At 36.6% G+C, this 21,825-nt stretch overlaps 1 protein-coding gene across 1 annotated transcript in view; it reads left to right on the forward strand.

The window, feature by feature from the left end:
- Positions 1 to 21,825, forward strand: part of RYR2 (ryanodine receptor 2) — a 663,784-nt gene that overhangs the window by 250,397 nt on the left and 391,562 nt on the right. Inside the window, exon 4 of the mRNA XM_058669392.1 lies at positions 16,233 to 16,249. Within this exon, the coding sequence (XP_058525375.1) occupies positions 16,233 to 16,249 (17 nt within the window). The remainder of the gene's footprint in view (positions 1 to 16,232; positions 16,250 to 21,825) is intronic.

Genomic DNA, 21,825 nt, shown 5'->3' on the forward strand with positions numbered 1-21,825 from the left:
TTGGCCCATATTTTGTTGCCTTCCCAGACCAAAAGCAGGAAACTGGATGAGAAGAGGATCAGGTGGGACATGAACCTGCATCCCTATGGGATGCTGATGCTAGTAAATGAAGAATTAGCCAATTCAGCTATTACACCAGCTCCAGAAGAAATAATTTAAAATACTTTTTAAAGCTGTTAAGTAGAATTTGTGGCTGTCCCTCTCACAATAATTTCATTTGAATAAAGTGATTTTTAAAAATTGTTTTCCATCTGTAAAGTTTCTGTCAAAGATGAAATGAAATTTATGTGATATGTAGATTACTGCTTTTGAAGCCCAGTGTAGTAAAATACACATTATTTGGGAAATATTTTTTTGAGAAAAATCTGCCTTATGAAAAAAATATACTTAGGAAACTGATAGTCACTTTTGGCTACAAGTGGCTTTTCTGAATAAAGTACTGAAAATTAAGGGCTCTTCTATTTTAGGGAAGTACAACCATTTCTCTCTAAACTACTGAATAGCTTTTATTATAGTTGAGAATGCTACAAAACAAATTTGATAATAGCCTGTTTGGTGTAGGTCCCAAATGATACGAGTGACTTTTAGCCATGCATGATGTTACAGAACATTCTGGTTGCTGATCCCTACAGTGTGAAAGTGAGGGGTATCCTGGTGTGCTCAGTATTAGGGAGTAACTGGGGGGGGGATAAATTGTGTTTCCTAAGGGGGAAAGATATTTTTTACTGTAACAATCATTTTAGTCTCAGAAGCGTGTTCATTGGGTGCTGCTGTCCCTTCTAGCCAAATAAGCCTTTTGGATTCCAGAGGTATCATTTCATAACTTCTGTCTTGGTGTCTTAGGATATCTCTTCTACATTCATCATGGAATTTTTAGAGTGAACTCTTTTGTCAAGCTAATTGTTATATCTAATTTAATAAATTATATTTAATAGGTTTATTTACAAAAAGATCCATGGTTGTTAATGTGGATTGTGCTATAATACCATTTGTCATGTTTTTTTTTCTCCTTGCAAATTAACAGTACATCAAAAAGAACTTTATGTATCATTTGACTGGCCCCTCCGTTTTTTTTTTTTTTTTTTTTTCATAACCAACCTTATTTACAAAGCCTTGTTTTCTTTCTGGATTCTTTTTTATTCTAAGTTAAATTGAATAATACTGATACTATTTAATGTCTAAAAGGCTGTAATAAGCACGGGGCAAGACAAACATACTGATGATGCTAGGGTACAGTTTTTTGTTTTGAACCACGCCCTAACTTTTTATGGTTAAACACCATTTTACTTGTACTCTTAGAACTGTGACTAAATGCATGGTGTTCATGAAAATAAAGAAAAACCTATTAGGAAATTCCTGTCACTTGTAATGAAGCAAATCATGGGAATATTGATAGCAGAAGGAGAGAACTGTGCCTAATTTAGAAAGTTTTGGCTGTCTAAAGAGTCAATTATTATGACTACTACTAAAACTGATACTTTAGTGGCACCAGAAGCATTCTGGAAGATCTTATCTAAATGGGTATTTCTGAAATGTCTGTTTAATCTAGAAAGTGTGATAAGACAGAGATTTGGATCATAAAAGTTACATATGTAAATTCCGTTGAATCTCATGGAGCTTTTATTCTTACCAAAATCCCATCTACAGTCACTAGGCCAAGAACTGCCCAGGCTTGCTGCAGTAGGCACTTGCAGCAGCTTTAGGACCTTGAGGAGGGAGATGATGGACTTGGAAAAAGAGGAGGAGAAGACTGTTGGCCCACTTCTGTTTGGGCTTCTCTGGATGCACACACTGCTTCTGTTGTGCCTTTGCTCCTCCCCTGGGTTCTGAGGAGGTGCTATATCTCTTACTCCTCAGCTTTATTTTACATTCTAATGATAAAGCCTTGGATTAAAAACTGGCCTTTTTTGTATTAGAAAATTGCTGGAAATTACCAGCTGTGCCATCTATTAGTTATGTTGCTTGGGGAAGGTTAGTACTTGCTTTTTAGTTTATATAAAGGGAACTAATTTAATATATTTCATACACACAATTTTAAGAGTATAATACTTCCCACGCTACCTTTTCTCCCTTCTTTACTTCACCCTCCCTTCTGCTTCATTTTTATTCTTTAAAGTCTTAGAGTGACATTGAATGTACTGTGTAATCACAAGCTGAATTCTCCACTAAGGAGTTCAACAAGTACTAAATAGGAAAACTACTGTTTGTCAAGAGTATAGACAACACTTATTAACAGTAAATCTCAGAATGTCAATTTTACTTGTATACATTTTAAAAATATTTGTTTATTATTTCTTGAAAGAGCTTACAGAGAAACATGGGGAGAGGCAGAAAAATTTTCCATCCACTGATGCACTATCTAAATGGCCACATGGGCAGAGTTGGGTCAGTCCAAAGCCAGGAGTTAGGAATTTCCTCAGCATTTCCTACGTGAGTGCAGGAATGCAAGGCCCTGGGCCATCCTCGCATGTTTTCCCAAGCCATTAAGAGGGAGCCGGCTTGAAAGTGTAGCAGCCAGACTTGAACTGACATTTAATTGGGATGCTGGTGTGGCAGGCAGAGAATTACCCTTTTATGCCATCCCTCAGATTCTTACATATTTTGTACTCTGTATATTAGGTATATATAAATCAGAGAAAAATATTTGTCTTTTTGGAACTGGCTTTCTTCACTAAGCATAGTGGTCTCTGCTTACATTGTGTGTGTGTGTTTGTGTGTGTGTGTGTAAGGCAGCATTCAGTGATGGTGTCTGTAGAGTGTTTAGCACAATGTCATTGTATCTTTCACAGTGACTTTTATTACTTTCATTATTGTTTTTCTTATTCATTTCCTTATGTTTGTGGTCTCACTTGGTGTACTGTTAGTAATTCCTGATGGTCCTGTCAGCTTCTTTCCTATGCTGAGACTTGGGTAAATCATGTCTACCTTCCTCTTGCTGCTGCCCCAATATCCCAACTGATCCTGGCACATGGGGCATGGCTCGTTTAGTGATGATTAAATTTGCTGTACTGAAGACTTAATGATAGCATTTTCAAATTGCAGATCATTGTTTCATATTTGATATTTTTAATAAATTTATACTAACCACTTTTTATATGCGTTAACTCATAGGACACTCATGAACACTTTTCTCACTCAAAAATTTTCTTTCTTTATTTACTTATTTGAGAGAGAGAGAGAAAGAACAAGTGAGTCCCATCCAAACACTGAGTCACTCCCTAAATGCATGTGAACATATAGGATCAAAGCCCAAATGCAGGATGCAATCCAGATTTTTCACATGGGTGGCAGGAATCCAATTATTTTAGCAACTGCCTCCCAGAAGGAAGTTGGTATCAGGATTGAACTGAGGTTTTCTACTATGGAACATAAATTTATTAACTATGAGGCTAACCACCTACCCCCAACTTAATTTTTTGACATCCCATTTAGGTTTTTTTTTTAAGATCCATTCATTCATTTTCATTGGAAAGGCAGAGCTACAGACAAAAGGAGTTTCAGACTCCATCTGCTGGTTCACTACCTAAATGACTGCAATGTCCAGGGCTGAGTAGATCCAAAGCCAGGAGCCAGGAGCCTTTTCCAGGTCTCCCATGTGGATGCAGGGTCCCAAGGCTTTGGGCTGTCCTATACTGCCTTCTCAGGCCACAAGCAGGAAGCTGGATGGGAAGTGGAGCAACGTGGGCGTGAACCTACACCCACATGGGATGCTGGCGCTTGCAGGTGGAGTAGTTAGCTAATTAAACCATCACACCAGCCCCTGTCAAATTTAATTTTAAGGATTCTGTTTCATATGCATTCAGATCTGTAGTGAGAGATGACGTGACATAGTGAGATGAGCTTTGTTTTTCAGGTTCATGACATTAAAATTTTCTGATAATATAAAGTTGATAGATTTTGATGATTATCATTTGTTTAAAAGGCATTGCTTTTATTTAATGCCATGCATGAGATTTATAGCTTGTAATATTCTACTTAGAAAAGTATATTCTAAAAATGCAACATTTTCCTTTCTGCATTCTGGTTTTGTTGTTTCTGGGAGAATTGTAGGACCTGGTCTCTTTTCTCCTTAACTTAGGGTCACAGAGCATTGAAACTTGAACTTGCAAAAGCAAAATTAACCAGGTTTGCCCATCATTACATTCTGTGTTTTGATGCTGAAATGAGTTGAAATTTATGCTGTGTGATGGTGACTGGTGTTATTCAATCGTTTCAACATATGATACTTCTCGTTACTATGGATATTGGTAGTTTTCTCTAAGTTATGACTGATACTTTAAAATTGGTAACAACTGAATAAATCATGTGTATTCTGAAATATTGAAAACTGCATTAATTTAGCTCCAGTTACTTCTTTGAATCAAATGTTTTGAATATATATACATTTAGTTTATATATTTATCATATGTAATTTATGAGCAGTGAAAGTTTTGTCTTTCGAAAGCTTTGTAGGTTTTGCCATCAATTACTCTGTGGCTGCAAAGATAAAGATAGTACAATCTAATTATGTGTATCCTAGAAGCAGTGATAGTATGAGAGCACATAGAAAGAATTGGGCATGTCTGACTTGTCATTCCTTTGAATTTTTTGGACTTTATAGAATAATTTACACATTAATAATAAGTATTAAAACTACTAAATATCTTTTCATCTGTTTTCTAAGTAACCACTGGATCTCATTATGGTGTTATTGAGAATTTTAATAAAAGGTAACACAGGAAAACCATGAATAACATATCTAATGTTACTGAAATGATTGTTTTGCTTCAGTTTACTAAAATGGTTTATTATTTTGTGTGAAACTGTAAGAAATTTCCTATTCTAATATGTTCTTTATTCTAATTAAAAGTATAAAAGTCTACAATAACTTAGTAATTAGTAGAGCTATACATCATACAGTTTTATGAATAAGGGAGATTTAGAATGTGCAGCATTCATACATTTGCATGATTTTTCTAAAACCCCTGCCTATTTAAGGCATGTGTTCTGTCAGTGTTAAAAATATACATTAGGAAGCAACTAACCAAATTTACTGGTGAATACAACTTCTAAAATATGGTTTTAGATATCAGCATAATGGATGAGTTTTTAAAATGTGTTTATTGAACATTGACACACCAGTATTAGACAACTATTTGCATCAGAGAGCATTTATTATGAGGTTTGAGACCTAGGATGCATCGCCTGGTTATTAAGGGCAGCGATTCTAGAGAACACACCATGAGTTCAGTTCCTGGTAATGTAAGACAAGTTTCTTAACCTTTCTGTGCCTTAGTTTTCTAATATACAAATAAGAAAAAACAGTTATACCTCCCTCATAGAGGTGTTGTGGGCAATAATTTGAGTGTACAGAATAATACCAGTGCACAGGAATCACAGTGGGTATACTGCCTTCATCTTCATGACTGCTGCACTGATTATACTTCACTATACTCGCTAATTTTACTCATGCTTCAGCAAGGTGCCTGCCTGGAATATTGTAGGAACTCAGTAAATTACATTTTAACATATCCCCATTTGTTTATTTTTTGATTAATGCTATTGTTAAAAGTAATTAGAGACTGCCAACCATGCAATCTGAAGATAAGCTTACATTTCAGTGAAACCTTAAATTCCTGTTATTTGAACATATAAAAATAAACATATAAAAATAAACATATAAAAATAAACAGTAATACAGAACAGTACAAGATAAAATACTCTCCTCATGATCTTTTCCCATAAGATAACTACAACTAAAGGCTGGTTTATGATCATCTAGATCATTATGCATAAATACGTTTTATGTAAATGTTATCATATTATATGCTGCTAGTGTGCCTGGGAGGCACAGATGATGTCCAAACACTTGAGTCCCTTCCATAGTTGTGGAAGACCCTGGTGAAGTTCCTGGCTCCTGGCTTCAGAATTGCCTTACTGTGGTATTGGGGATAACTGGGGAGTGAACCAGTAGACGGAAGCCCTCCTGTCTCTCTGTCTCTGTCTGCCACCCTCTGTTACTTTGACTTTCAAATAAACGTAATAAATTTAAAAAATATTGATACCAAACCTCAAAAAAGGAAGGGAGGATTCTGGTTCAGTTGACCATAGCTCTAGCTCACGTTTCTGGAGTCGTCTTTGTTCTCTTCCTGTCTGGCTTTGTTCATTCATAGGCTGGAAGTCTGCATTATTGCAGGATGACTGTAGCAATTTCAGGGATGGTATCTAAATTCAAGATTGTCTATAGTAGTGAAAACCAGTTAACTTTTTATGTCAGAGAGAGGCATCTCTACCACCAGAAACTCTCTGGTAAGCTTGCCCTCTTGGCATTGTCACATATCCACCCTGGCAAGAGAAAACTGGGTTAGCACAAGTAACTTTTACCATAGGGATGGGGAGAGAGAAAGATACTTCTAAAAGTTAATATCTTAATAAATGTTGAAAAAATTAATAATTTTCATGTGGAAAATAACATGAGTATATGCCTCATAGAGATTATAATGCCTTTGTTGACTGTAATAGTATGAAATGGATGCTAATGCACCGCCAAAAATGCCTAATAAATCTGCCAGTTGTCATTGTTAAAAAAAAAAAAGTTAATATCTCTCTGGGCCCGGCGGCATGGCCTAGTGGCTAAAGTCCTCATCTTGAATGCGCCGGGATCCCATATGGATGCCGATTCTAATCCCGGCAGCTCCACTTCCCATCCAGCTCCCTGCTTGTGGCCTGGGAAAGCAGTGGAGGACGACCCAAGGCTTTGGGACCCTGCACCTGCGTGGGAGACCTGGAAAAGGTTCCTGATTCCCGGCTTCGGATCAGCGCAGCACCAGCCATTGCGGCTTACTTGGGGAGTTAATCATTGGACGGAAGATCTTGCTCTCTGTCTCTCCTCCTCCATATATATTTACACAGCATTTATTCTATAAAAGTATGTAAGATTGCTTTGTGAATTCTAGGGGTGGGATACTAGGATAAGTAAGAAATACGTACTTGCACTTGAGATGCTTTGCAATCTAATAATAAAGAGAGCTGAAAATAAATAATTGTAACTAAGGGTAACACATGGTTTACTAATATTTGAATTTGTTTGAAAGGTAGAGTTACAGAGAGGGAGGGAAAGAGAGCTTTTTCATACAGTAGTTCATTCCCCAAATGGATGCAGGTGCTGTGCTGGGCTGAATCCAGGAGTCTGGGACTCCACGTCGGCCATGTGGATAGCAGGGACTCAGATATTCAAGGGACATGTCTGAAAAAGCATAAAAGTCCTGCTTCAGGAATAAGGTTATAATGCCAATAAATTGGCCGATTTAGTAATTAATATGCTGTTTCTCTAGCTTTTTTATTGAAAGCTGCTGTACATAACTATGTATCTGCCCTTATGTGAAAAACAAGTCAACATGTGTCTGATCATAATCCCCTAAAGGACTGATAGCCAAAAATGTTCACTGAGTAAATTTATCACTCCTGTGAGCATGGCAGTATGTCTGTAGTTGAAATATACATCTTCGATTTGTAGATATCTTCTATAACCATCTTTCTGTTTTTGGAATGGTAACTTTCCACTCAAAAACTGAAGAGTACTTATTTCTGTGCATTTGAGTGGTTTGGTTTCCAGGGACTGTAGCATCAAACTCAATAATCAGCACAGTGTGTTCAGCATGTAATTTAATCACAGAGGCACAGTTAAGCATTGTTTTATATTACGAATCTTAAATATATAGATTAGTCTTTGATTAGTGTCATTTAATTTGGATATCTCCCTCATTTTTTGTTTATAGTAGGAAAAATATTTTTCATGTGTAAATATTTCGTAGCAAATGGCTTATACTGTAAATGTCTGCTGATATTGTTCCATGGTTCACCGATAATTTAAAAGTTTTTCATTACCTCCTGAGTCAGTGTTTTCTAAATATTTTTTCTTTTATAAGTTTTTTTTAAAGCAAATATTTTAGTTTACTTTGATGATATACTTATTACCTCTGAAACACACTGTGTCCCTGATTTGTTTGTTCCTGTCGAGTATAAAAGCAAAGGGTATTGAGATTTTCCTCTGCTGTGCTCAGTTCCAATCTCACTTATGCTTTGAAGAGGGCATTTAATGCATAAGTATTAGATATGCAGTAAATACTGGAGGGCAATGAGCATTTACAGGCCAAATATCGAGGAGCTAACAATTTGCCAAAAATTATGTTTCTGCTAGTGTAGTAACAATTTTGGATGTATGAAGAGATTTTGACCTGCTCAATAGCTCTCTTAACTGTGCCTGTCTGTTGTTGGAGAAATACAATGTTTCTGGAAAGGGAATTAATAGATTTTTAATATGAGATCACCATGCAACTTTTGTTTATTTTGCACAGTTCATGCTAATAGCTGTTGTCACAGCATGCTGTTGTCACAGCATACTGGAAGAGAAATTGGATGGTCTTTTCCAAACATGGTGGCTTTGGGAATCCACTTTACAGATCCGCTTCATAGAAAAAAGAGACAATGTGCACATATACATAGTTCCAGATCAGAAGATTTTAAAGAAGTTCAAGCAATTTCTTTGATTTAGTTACACATTCTAGAAGCTGCCTTTTTTGCAAACAGGTAATCTTGGAACTGCTAAACAAAGAGCAGTGGAAACTTTTAAGTTGAGGTTTAGAGACCAAATGGACATATCAGATATACTGAGGGTAGTATTGATTATGCAACCAGTCTCTCTTTATGTTGCTTCCAAGATAATGGTGAGAACATGAGCTCAAAGATTGTGTAGAGATTTTCTGTAGCTTTTTGCTGAGTATGGAGGTTTTAAACTGTCCTTCAGCCATTGACAAATGTAAAGGTTGGTGTACCATCTATGTGCAGAATGGCCTTGATATTGGGATACTAGGATAAGTAAGAAATGTATATTTGGGCCCCATGCCTTGCACGCGCTGGGATCCCATATATATCTCTCCCCTCCTTTTGGTAGATTTCTCTTTCCATTAATAATAATAAAGTCATAATCCAAAAAATAATAAATCATAAAAAGAGAAATTATTGCATTATCTGGCTAAAAAGAGATAAGTATCTCAAATTTTACTTACCAATGAAATTTGTTAGTGCAAAGATAGAGCCAATTGAAAGGTAAATAGCAGCAGAGACAATAGAACTATAGGTAACTAATGAAGACCCCACGCTTCATAAACTGCAGTTAATTGCATTTGTTTACTCTGAAGATACAACATGAATAACTGTGCTCCAAGCTCTGCATAACACAAATGGTAAGAGTAAGCCTGAGGCATTAGGGATGCGTCTTCCAAGATAGGACAGAAAAGGAATGCATGTGATAATGGCAGAAAGGATTCTGTAGTCTTATGTGCTTTAAAATACCTCAGGTTGAGGCCTAGTGAATGTGTACTTTATTATCTGTAAGCATATGTAAAAGCAATAAGAAAAGAGAAATAAGTGAAAGTGAATTTTCATTAATGCAACTAGTAATTTTGGAAAGAAAAACAGCTTTGACAGTACTTAACACAAATTACAATAGTAGGTTCTCAAGAAATTTTTTTTTCCAGTTTCAATGGATTAACTCATTGATTATGAAAATATAATAAAATATAATTTAGGTGAATGTTGGTGTTCCAACAAAAGTATGTATTAAGGATTTTATATAGTTCTTTTCTAAGTAAATTACTAATACCAACAAGTCATTATGTCAGATCTACGATCGGGGGAGAAGGATACCTGTAACCGCAAAGACAGCAGGTTTAGTTAAGAATGTTTTAGTTTACTTTGTTTTTAGAATGCTTCAGAGGTGTGTGATGCTCTACTGTACTACTCACTGGACCGTTTCTGGACTATGTTCCAGTAAGAGCAGGAACATACAGCAGTATTTCACAGCTTTATATCCACCCCTCTTTTGTGCTGTTATTATTACACATTAAGTATTACTGTGATTATTTTATGTACTTGGTGTTCATTTAAAATTTAGACATGTGTTTATTGTTAGTCATCATTTCTTCCTGCAGCTATTATTTTTCTCAGTGTTTTACTTCTCTTCTTTCTAAACAATTGTTTGTTCTACTTCTACATTATTTTAAATTTTGTTTGCCTGAAAATATCTTTATTTTACCTTACTTCAATTTTTTTTTTAACAGGTTCAGTATACATTGCAGCCAAGGGCTTCAAGCTCTGGGAAATAAAGAGCCCCAACAATCAAGCAAAATGACCATAGTTTAGTAAAAATAAAGGCAGGCATTATAAACAATAACAAATGGAAAAATGAGTAATTAACACACATTCAGTAAATTGCGAAGTCATTATAGATCAGTAAAACTACAGTTATATAATATTCCTAAACATTATTTTGACAAATACGTAACACAGTGTGACAAAACTGTATTTGCAGCAGTGCTGATGCATATGAGCATATCTTTCTTACTTTGTTTTTGTTTTTCCATTTTTGTTTTAAATTTAGTTCCAGTATGTAAGGAAGAACTTGTCTCTCTCTGTATTGATTTGGTAGGGAATTCAGAGTAGGGAATTCTTATTTATCTCCACAGAATTTAAGGTTCCGCATCTTGATCTTCTGCCTGTATTCTTTCTGTTGTCTAGGCAATTGTTCATGTTACTGTAGTTTTTCATTTTCCCCCCTGAAATCCTATTTGAAAGCTGAGTGTTAAGGTGAGGATTCAGTTGTCCTCTGGGTCATTTGATTTCCTGATACGTAAAATTTTCAAGGGTTGCAGCTGAGATCCTGTTTCTGAAAAAGAGTACTGAAATGCATTTTGTTCTATCTGTAGCTCAAGATTAAACTTCACAAGATATTGGTAGTATTGTTTCATGTAATCTGAATGCAGTTATGTTTTACACTCTGAAGTCTTTCAACTGCTTCCCTGCTAAGTTACTTAGTTCATTCTCTAGTACCATGGAAGAGGAAAATAACTTGAACAGTAAACCTTCTCAGGGCATGAGACTTTCTTCTTTCTCTCCTTTACCTTTAGTTCTATCCTCAAGTTCTGGTTGAGCTATGCTTGTTTGCCCCCAGCTACCTGAGAGTAGGCAAAGTTTTGTAGGTTTTTTTTTTTTCCTTGCTTATTCTTTTGTCTAGCTCAATACCCCAAAAATGCCCCCACAGGGAAAATGTTAGGTTGAGCTAGTACCCTTCTCTTGTCTTGGGATATCAGTCTCTTCAACCTACCCACATCTAAGGTTTTTAATGATTTTGTATGTATTATCGGCACATAGTGTGGAAATAGTCTGGCGAGTAGTATAGTACACCATTACACACTTCTGAGTCATTTTAAAAAATGTGCAGGCTGTTACATAGAAAATTGAAAAGCATTTGGGGGGAATATCTCATGTTCCTATATTGGGAACACGAGAAATAAAGAAGGTCAATGTTAGCAAATGGAATGTGGAAAAGAAAAGAAGAAATGGCATATTTGCCTACTGATTATCAAAACTTGTCTTAAATTTAAAACTTAAAATAGTCCCATATTAGCACAGAATAGAAAAATTGGCCAAAATGAAATAGTTTTAGCTATGCATTTGTCTTTTTATGTATTGGTAGATGAAAATGCAAGTGTCGTGTACAAGGTATTCCCTTTTTTTTTTTTTATTTGAATGATTCTTTCCCATTGCTGGGGTGATGGAGTCAAGGGAAGGGAAAATTTTTGACTCCCTCTATTATCACACACACAAAATCAAGTTTTTTAGAAAATAATGTAGGAAAGTCTTCATAAAAAACATACCTCAACATGAAAGAAAGTTTGACAACTGTACTACAATTAAGATTTTTCATCAGGGTGCTCAAAAGGCAGGACACAGACTGGGGACAAATGGATACAGGTAGATAGGAGGTATACAGGTGTAGATATGCATTCAGATATATATGTAGATATAGATATACATACACACAAGACCTTGTTTGGAGAACTCCCATGAATCAGGTAGAAAATTGGCAGTCTTAAAGAAAAGACTGTTTAATACTTGATCAAATACTTGATGATATTACAGATTCTAATGTCCAAAAATATGTGAAAATTTGTTTCATCACATAGACATTAGAGAAATGCAGACTAATAGTGCAGTGTGGTATTATTTTATCTATACTATAATAGCTAAATTAAGAAGACTATACTCTATTAAAAATAATATACTGTTTATGTGAGGTTATAAAGCAAGTGAAATGTATGCACTGTTGAGAATGTAAATTTATATAATCATTTTGGAAACTGCTTGGCAACATGTAATACAACTAAACATGTATAAATCCCTTTAAGTTACATTCCTGTTATATGTCCCAAGGAAATATGTTCATATATTCAACAAAAAGAATAGAAGAATGCTTAATCACAGAATTGTTTGAAATAGCTCCAAATTAAAATGAACTCAAGTGTTCATGGATAAATTGTGATAGTTTCATACATTGTAATATTGTAAATTTTGAAAATGAGTTAGTTGCAAAGGCATTCACACAACATAATGAATTTACAAATTCAATGTCAGTTGTGGTGGCTAAATAAAAAAGAATGCAAACTCTTCTTTTCAAATAAAAAAAAAGCGAAAGTAATCAGTAGTGATAGCATTAATACTTACCTTGGAGAAGGGGTTATACTGCTGCTGAGTTTGTTTACCTAGTAAGGTTTTAGTAAGCTTCATATTTGTGACTTTTTAGTTTCATGTGTCTGTATTAAAGTATAATTTCTAAATTATAACTGAATGAACTTTAAAAAAATCTAAATGGTTTCAGTATATTTTGATGCCTAGAATTCAGGAAATCTTCAGGATTTTCTTCCCTGATTTTAGCAATCCATGTTTGATGGAGAATTATTTATAGGGTGGAGTTTTTTCATGTTTGTTTTTCACTGTTCTCTAATTAATTGCTTCAGAAAATTAAACAGCAGCATAATGGGCATAGATGCACATTAAATATTTTGGTAACTTGTACAATACTATTAAAATTTAAATTTGTGTTGGGGTTCTTATTGTAATGTAATTATGTAGAAGTGTGTCTATACACAAAACTAGGCATGTGGTTAAAACAACTGAAATTAAATAATGTTTGATGTTGTAATCATCTCTAGGTGTAAATTGCACTGTTTTCTTATTTTGATGTTACTTTGAGAAATTCCAAACAAAATGCAAGTTGAAAACTTGAAGCAAAAGAGAATAGGATAATGTGTGCTATATTTGTTGTGTATTAAAGAACCCAATTTCAGGTTCCAGCCACATCATTTAGTGTGATATTTTATTGTTGTGGAAGATTCATAATGTCTTTATATTATTAATTACTTCATATATAAAACACAGTCACTAAGATTTCATGGAAATGCGTGATTCAAAGCCTGACACATAGTATTTAATGGTCTTCATTTGCAGGGTTTAAATTATCCAGTCAATTGCAGTGTGAAAATATTACATGGGAAATTAAGGCAGTAAACAGTTTATGTGTTTTAAGTCGTACCTTGCTCTGAGGTAGTGTGATGAAGGCTTGCACCACCCTACTTGAAATAACCCTTTGTTCAGTGTATCCACATTGTATAAACCAATACCCCTTTAGTCATTTAATAGCCACCTTGGTTATCAAATCGATTGTATCTGTATGGTGCTTGTGTTCAAGTGATTTTTTGTTTTTACTTAACAGCTCCAATGCATAAAGTTAGTGGTGTAGAGATTTCCTGGCAATAAAATAACAGGGACTGATGAACTCTTGCAGGGCATATAGGAAATTAAAAACAAAATGCAAAACAAAATAAAACTCCAAATAAAACAGAAGGCATAGTATATCTAGGAATTGGTATTATCCACAGTTCCCAAGGGCATTTGCCTGGGGTCTTAGAATGAATTCTCCTCAATCATAAGCGAACTCTTACAACTCTTTGATATATGATATAGTTTGTATTTAATTATAATAGAACTTGCCATCTTTAGCAGTAAAATAGTATGACACAATCCAGAAAAAGCAGCCAAATTCTTTTTTCCTTAAGGTTATGGAATAGTTTGTATTTTTGTGTTCCATGTGTGTAGTTGATATATGGATACGAAAAACAGAGATAATACATGAATTGTCCACCTTTCACCAGTTACAATTTAAAGTTAATTGGCTTTGAACTGGGATCTTAATGTATGTACTCTCTGCTAAATAAAATTGACATTTAAATGACTATTTCTTCCTTTAAATGAAATCATACGTTTGAAAAAAGATTATTTTCATTCATGTTAATGTGATAGAATATTTGATATGATTTTCCATGAATATTAAAATATTTTTCTTAAAATAGTCAAATCAGTATATTTCTTAAAATTCCTATGTATTGGATAATATATTATTAAAATATTGTCATGTATTTTACAGATTTTGTGATTGTATAAATTCTAATAATGGGCAAGTTGATTGTGAATTTTTTATTCTTCTTCCTTGGTTAGTTCTATATATTATTCCCTTTTTCAGATTTCCAAGAAATGATTTGTGTTAACCTGAGAGACATGTCATGAAATCAGTCTGCATTGCTTATGCCTAAGTGCAACTTTATTGTATGTTTGTCTGTTAACACCGTGGGTCATTTGTCTTGTCCTGTGTGTCCAGCTGGTAATTCATTTCCAGTACGTGCTGTTGCTAAACCTTTCTTTGGATATTTTAATATTCCGTCTGAAACATTATTGCCACTAATTCTATTTAAGAATCTGTGCTTCTCTTATGTAATATAGCTCATTGAATAGCTTCTCTTGCTGATAATATTAACTAACGTTTGATTACAGATTCTTTCTTTTGGAAAAATCCCATCATGCTTGGTTTGTGTGTCTGTGTGGGTATTGCCAATACGATGCTGATATGATTTCTTTGATAAATTGTTATCACTAAAATATGATACATACTGTTTTCCTGATAATGAAAATGAAGCTGTTTAATATTTTTTGAATTATTTTTCTTAGAACAAAACGAATATTAAAATTTGTCCTTTGGGGGAAATAAATTATATGATAATTGTACTGTTTTGAACAAGTTGTTATTGTTTCCTTTTGTCCCAGGATCTAAAGGAATTGGATTCATTGCTGGAGTAATTTAATATATAGAATCAGGACTTTTAAAAAAGCAGAATATCCTGATAACTTATAATGAAAACCAGACAGTTCTATATGGTATTCTTTCTTAAAATAGAAATATGTTGTTTTTCAAATACAGATGCAGGGGGAGGTTTAGAAGAAGTTTTTATGAATATAAAATAATTTTTAAAAAGCCAAAGTATTCTCTATAAGTAACTTCTTCAATTTCACTATCTATGTACTACTCCCATATAAAATTCCAAATACATATTTAGACTTATTATGTTTTTAATGTCATGGTCAAATTATTATTCTGTATGCATATACTTTGTATACATTTCTTCTGAAATTATGCTTCCTAAGGAGTTATTTCCACTTATTTCACTTAAGTGTTGACCAAAATTTCCACCTCAGTAGCATTAGATTTATACTTGATTAAGGAACTTTCTAAAGAAAAAAGTACAAATACACTTAAAAGAATAAAGATCATGGGCATGCTTCAGTTATAACAGGATGAAAATCACACATGCATAGTAAAAGGGTGCAATAAATATACTGATCTTTGATACTGAGTATGTTCTTCACTATTGAGCTTTTTATTCTGATCCATTTGCTCTAAAACCTGGGATGTTGTGAAAGACAGAGTGTGTTCACATATGGTTTTCAGTTATCTTTATAGTATAATGGCAATTACAATTGTTTCTTCTTAAAGAGTCATATAATAATGAACCAACATTCATTCATCAATAAATACAACTTTATGAATAATTTAATTTCCACATAATTTCTGAATTATTTGGCAAGGCATGTCCTTTTTAAATTAGGAAACTTACTTAATGTTAGGAATATTAGGAGATGAGAAATTTTACTTTAAATATCATGAGCAAAATTAAAATTGGAATTTGTTTTTTAAAATGGACATAGCTAGAGAATTTTAAACATATTATATTTGGGAATTAGGTAAATGGTCAGTTTTAGTTTCAAAAATTTCAGATTATTCATATACCTACTGTATTTTTAGTCTAATGCCATTTGAAATGTTGATTGCTAAATTTATTTATTGTCTGATGATATTGAATTTGCTTAATTGAAATTTAAATACTTTTTTATATTTTATTATTTGAAATAATTTTGATGCAGGGACCACTTTTTAAATTAATTTAAGTGACAGAGATTGAAGCATTGGTAGTTATTTGTTTGTTTGTTTGTTATTTATTTTGGCTTTTTCTTTCCACAGCAAGTTGATGTGGAAAAATGGGTATGTGTTTCCATGCATTTACAATGAAACCTTTATCTAAAAGTGCATGTTTGCCGTTGCCTCTAATCTTTTTATTTTGCTTCCTGATGTGGCTTGTACAATTTGTATTCAAACTAACTGCTCTGTTGTAATGAAATATATTACAGGCCTCTAACTAGACTTCTATGTTTTTGTTTTTGCTTCATCTATAATTGAACATACTAAAATATTCTCCATCCATATAGTTTTAATATAATTGGCTTTGAAACGATGATATGCTTTGGATCAATGGTAACATGATGATTATGATGGTGATGGTGATGATGATGATGTTGATGTTGTATCTTTTACCACAAAGTCATGAAAGTTTAATCTCATAATCCCATTGGTTAGCCTTCAACTTTTGTTATAGAAAAAGGCAGTTAAAAAGTGAAGGTGAATCACTAGCTGTGTCATGTGGAAACATGTAATTACAAGGTGAAGTTTAAAGGCTAACCTTGTCACAAGTTGTGTACAGGTATTATTACAGCATTGAAAGTAATACTGCTACTTTTGGTTTCAGTTTCTCCATCTGTTAGGAAAAAGAAAAAACAAAGACAGAAAAAGTAGAAACAAAGAGGGAGGGATTCCTTTTTCTATTCTCAATATGCTGAGATTCTGAATGGCAATTAGTTTCTCCCCAGTATTAGTGTCTACAAAACAGTAGGGTTATCATTGTCTTACTGTTGCATTTTTACTTAATCTGTGATTTAATGTGGTAAATCTAAGTTTATGTACCTAATGGCTTCATTTTATCTTCCATATTTTTTTCTGGACTTGGAATCCAGGTGTCTAGGTACAGGCTTTTGGGAATTGTGCTTGCTTTTTTTCTGTATTTAAAAAATTATTATAATTTTATTTTGATGATCTTTACATAATTGATTCGGGCACAAAGGGTTAAGGGCTACAGGAAAGTGGGTAAGACCATTATTTCCACATTCTCTCTCTCTCTCTCTTTCTGTGTCTAGGGGAAAAGGGAAAATAAAGGGAGAAGCCCCACCCAGCCTTCCACCCATCCTAGGGTCTCTGATGTGGGGCATTCTCCGAGGGCATTGCTCAAGTGATTTCGATAGTTGAAAAATTTTGAATTGCTGCCGGTCTCACCATTCTAAGCACGATTAAATCTCTTCAGAATCCACTGACTGACATAGTCCACCTTAGAGTCTGTTTGCCCAGGTTTTCACTGCCAACATGTAACTGGTGTAGTTATTCAATTTGTTCTGTCCTCCCTCCTCTGTTGTGGTTCTAGGTATACTCTGCAGGCTCCAGTGGACTGCCATATTCTCCATGTACACCTGGATATGCTGTCCACTGCTCTGAGCCAGCCAGGAGGCTCAGCTTTTGACACGTGGACTCCGTTGTCGGACCATGGAACCTGCAATTCTCTGCGTGGTTGGGGTTCTGAGTCTGGCAGTTTGATTTGGGGGATCCCCAAAGAAACTTCATCTGAAGTGATCCAAGACCAGATTCTTACGTGTGTTTGCCAGTACAGGGTCTGGCACAGTCCATTGCCTCTATCAGCCTATGCATATGCTGGTGGTTGTAACTGCTGGGTCAGTTAGGCCTCCAATCTTGTCTTCTACACAAACCAATGGATGTTGGAGCCCATCCCAATCCTTCCAAATGCACACTCGGCCCTCACGCAAACCAGTGGGAGCTGCAGTCTCAGTGGGTGACTCCCAAAATAACCCTCATCAGGCCAGCTCCCTGCCCTGGTTCCCATTCCTGCCAGTATGTACAGCAGACTGGTCCAGTTTGTTCCACATCCCATTTAGCTCTCATACATGTCAGTGGGCATTGAAGCCTAGTTCAATCCAGCCAGCTCCACTATCCAGACCACACATGTGTGGGTGGGTGCCCTTCTGTCTAGCCATGCCAGCTGCAGTCCTGGTTCTCATGCTCACCATGGGGAGTGGTAACCCAAGAGGGAAGTGCTCAGTCTTTCTCTACTGAGCCCACTCCCACTACTGGATCATGCACTCTCCAGGTGCTTCTGCAGTTTAACTTGACATAATTTGCCCCCCATAGCAGCATCTGCTAGCTGATGCTGTGGCAAAGCCCAACCAACCCACACCCACTCTGACCTATGTTTGCACCTGTAGGAACAGTCAACCCAGCCCGGCTTTTCCCTGATATAGCTCACATGAGGACAACAGGTGTTGTAGCACTTCTCCACTTGGACTGCCTCCATCCAAACTCACAGTCACCAGTGGGAGTGGTGATCCACCAGGGGAACCCTACATTGCCCCCTTAATGGGTCACTGCTCCTTTGGTTCTCACATGTGCTAGTTGTGTTTTGCAGCCCTGTCTGACATGGCCTGCTTTGCCTCAGCATTTGCCAGTGGGTGCTCTAGCTTGGTCATGTCTGGCCCACCCACAATTCCAACTCATGTTGGTGGGGGCTACAGCCTAGCCCAGTCCAGCTGGCATCCAGTCCTGGTTCTTATATGAACTGGTTGGTATTTCAGCCTGACCCACACTCTATTCTTATGCTCATATTTGCTAGGGGGTGATGTGAACTGGCTTAGGTCTGCCCCCGACTTGCACCAAATGTATGCTGGTGGGTTCCATTCCCTGGCCTGACCTGGGCTGCTCCCTATCATGGTTCTTGCGCTCACCTGCAGGGACTGTGTCTTGCCAGAGGAGTTTCTCAGTCTCCTCCATCAGAACCTCTCCCAGTGCCAGAGCTCACACAAACCAGTAAGTCCATGGGCAGACCTATTTATTCCACCTCCTGTCCTAGCAGGAACAGTGACATTTCGTGATTGACTTGCAACCCATTCTGGTTGTTGCTCTTGGATGTTTCAGCCCAGCCAAGCCTGGTCCATACCCAGACTCAGCTTACACATGGGTCAGTAGGGGCAGAGATCTAGTCTAGCCCGACATATACCTACCCTGGTCCTCATGAGCACCAGTTGTTGCTGGAGTTTAGCCCAGTCTGATGCACCCAACCCCAGTCCACACTTGTGCCAAGGGGCATAGCAGCCATATCCATATCAGAACTCAGCTTCCACTCCGGTCCCTGCATTCACCAGTGAGAACTGCAACTCAGCCAGGGTGTCCACTTAACTTCCCAACCAGACCTGCTCCTAGCCGTAGATCCTCCATGTGCCAGTAGTTGCTCTGACCCAGCTTGGCATAATTCCTCACGTTTCATGACGTTTTCCTTTTAATGCTGAGGCCTGGCCTGACTCTGCCAACCCCCAGTCCTGACTTGGTGGTGAGTACTGGAACCTGGCCCTGTTCAGTCTGCTCCCATCCCTGGCTCATGCAAACCAGTTAGTGTAACACCCTAGCTCGGCATAATCTTTGCTCCAGCTTGGTTTCTGCTCTTGCTGGTGAGATAAAGTTTGCTCAGCCCTGCCTGGTCTGCCCCCTTTCAGAACCAATCCAACAGTTGGAACTATTTTGCTCAGCTTGCCCAATCCCAGGCCTGGACCATGTGATTACCAGCAGGAAATATGACCCACTTGGGGAATTTCCCACATTCCCCCAGTTGGCTCACTCCCAGACCCAGGTCTCGTACATGTCAGTGGGTGTTAGGCCCTTGCCCGGCATAGCTTGCCCCTCTATTTTGGCCTTGTATGAGCCAGTGAAGATTGTGATCCAGCCCACTCCATACCCTGTTTTCGGATGCATAAGCGGGTGCTGCAGCCTGAATCTGCCCAGACTGTTCTCGGTCCCTGACCTTTTTGTGTTGATCACATCATAGTGACTTTTGACATGTTCTACTTTATTTTATTCCTGGGGATAATTTACATTCTTCCTGTACCTCTTTCCAGCAAAGCCATTTCAATTTTTATACAGTAATCAATTTTGAAATTTCGTATTTTCCTCTGTGCCAGTAATTAAACTTGTGATTCCTGATTCACTTTTGTTTTTTGAGTTGGCAATGGAAGACTCTTCGTTCTGAGGAACAAGATTTTCACCTCTGTCTCCACTCCCCTAATTTCAAGATCCCCAAACATATCCCTTTGTATTCTGTCGTCTTAGCATTGTTTTGCTTCCATTGAAATGTTTCTGTGCTGTATTTAGCTTGATTCTTGACCAACCATTCAAGCTGCTTTTGATTCTTTAGGAAATAAAGAGAATACATACTTTCACTGTATGTGAAAAACATTCCCCTTTGCTGCTGTGTATATTTGGTTGCTCCTGCTCTGTTGCATTGTTACTTTTCTCATTGTTACTTTCATAATAATTACACACCTGGAACTTATTTTTTATTTATTGCAAATACTTGAAGTTTGCTCTTTAGTATTGAGTATTTTAGAAATATAATGGAGTTGAAGATCATAACCCTATTTTGCCAGTGACTAAATGTATGGATTTTTGTGCGCTCTTTATGAGCCGTAATCTCCTCGCTCATTGGGTTAAAATTTGACTGTTCCTTTACTGTTTTTAAATATTTTTCTCTGATTAATAGTAATTAAATATTTTTCTCTGAGAGGCATGAAGAGGAAAATAGAGATTGACAAGGGTAGGCAACACACACACACACACACACACAGTGTTGTCATCTGCTGGTTTAATTCTCAAGTGACCAGACTGGGTTGGACTTAGGCTAAAGCCAGGTGCTGGAACTCAGCCTGAATCTCCTACACATGTAGCAGGCACTGTGTCACCATCTCGAGTGTGGCAGGGTGAACATTTAACAGGAAGTTGTAATCAGGAGTAAAGTCAAGACACAAATCCAAGCTCTCCAATATGGGCTGTGGACATCTCAACATAGTGTTTTAGCTTCTAAAAGAAAACTCATCTTTTAGACATGATTATTCTGAATGGTAAAACATATTGATGCTGAAAATGTGTTCATTTAGATACCATATAAAGAAAAATAAATGCTGGATTTACTTTAGGACACTGATAGGTGGTACATCTTTATATCCTACTGTTATGTCTTAAAATTTTTTATTTGAAAATTTATTTTTCATATGAGTTGCAGAGACAGGGAGAAACAGAGAGGGAACCTTTTCCTCATAGACTCATTTGCCTAAATGGCTTCAACCATTCCTGCTGCAGAATGGAAGCCAGGAGCTTCTTTTGGGTCTCTCATGTTGGGCAGGGTCTGAAGGACTTGAGCCATCTTCTGATGGAGCATTAGCAGGGAGCTGGATCAGAAGTGGAGCAGCTGGGACTCAAACTTGTGCCATATGGGATGCATACATCGCCGGCAGCCAGTTTACCTGCCACACCACAATGTTGGTCATGTGAATTTTATTATTTTTTAAAATATGTTTGTTTTATTTGAAAGGCAGATTTACGAGCAGAGAGGCAAAGGTCTTCCATCTACTGGAAACAGTCCCCCAATGGCCGCAATGATCAGGGGTCAACAGATTTGAAGCCAGAAGCTAGAGAGCTGCCTCCAGATCTCCCACATGAGTGCTGGGGCTCAAGGACTTGAGCCATCTACTGGTGCTTTCCTACGCCTTAAGCAGGGACCTAAGAAGTAGAGCAGCTAGGACTAGAACCAGTGCTCATGTGGTTACTGGCACTGAAGACAGGGTTCGTTTTTTGAACCATCATTCTTACTCTAAGGCCTCATGAATTTTAAATTTGAG

Source organism: Ochotona princeps, chromosome 10 (assembly GCF_030435755.1).
Source record: "Ochotona princeps isolate mOchPri1 chromosome 10, mOchPri1.hap1, whole genome shotgun sequence".
NCBI classification, from domain to species: Eukaryota; Metazoa; Chordata; class Mammalia; order Lagomorpha; family Ochotonidae; genus Ochotona; species Ochotona princeps.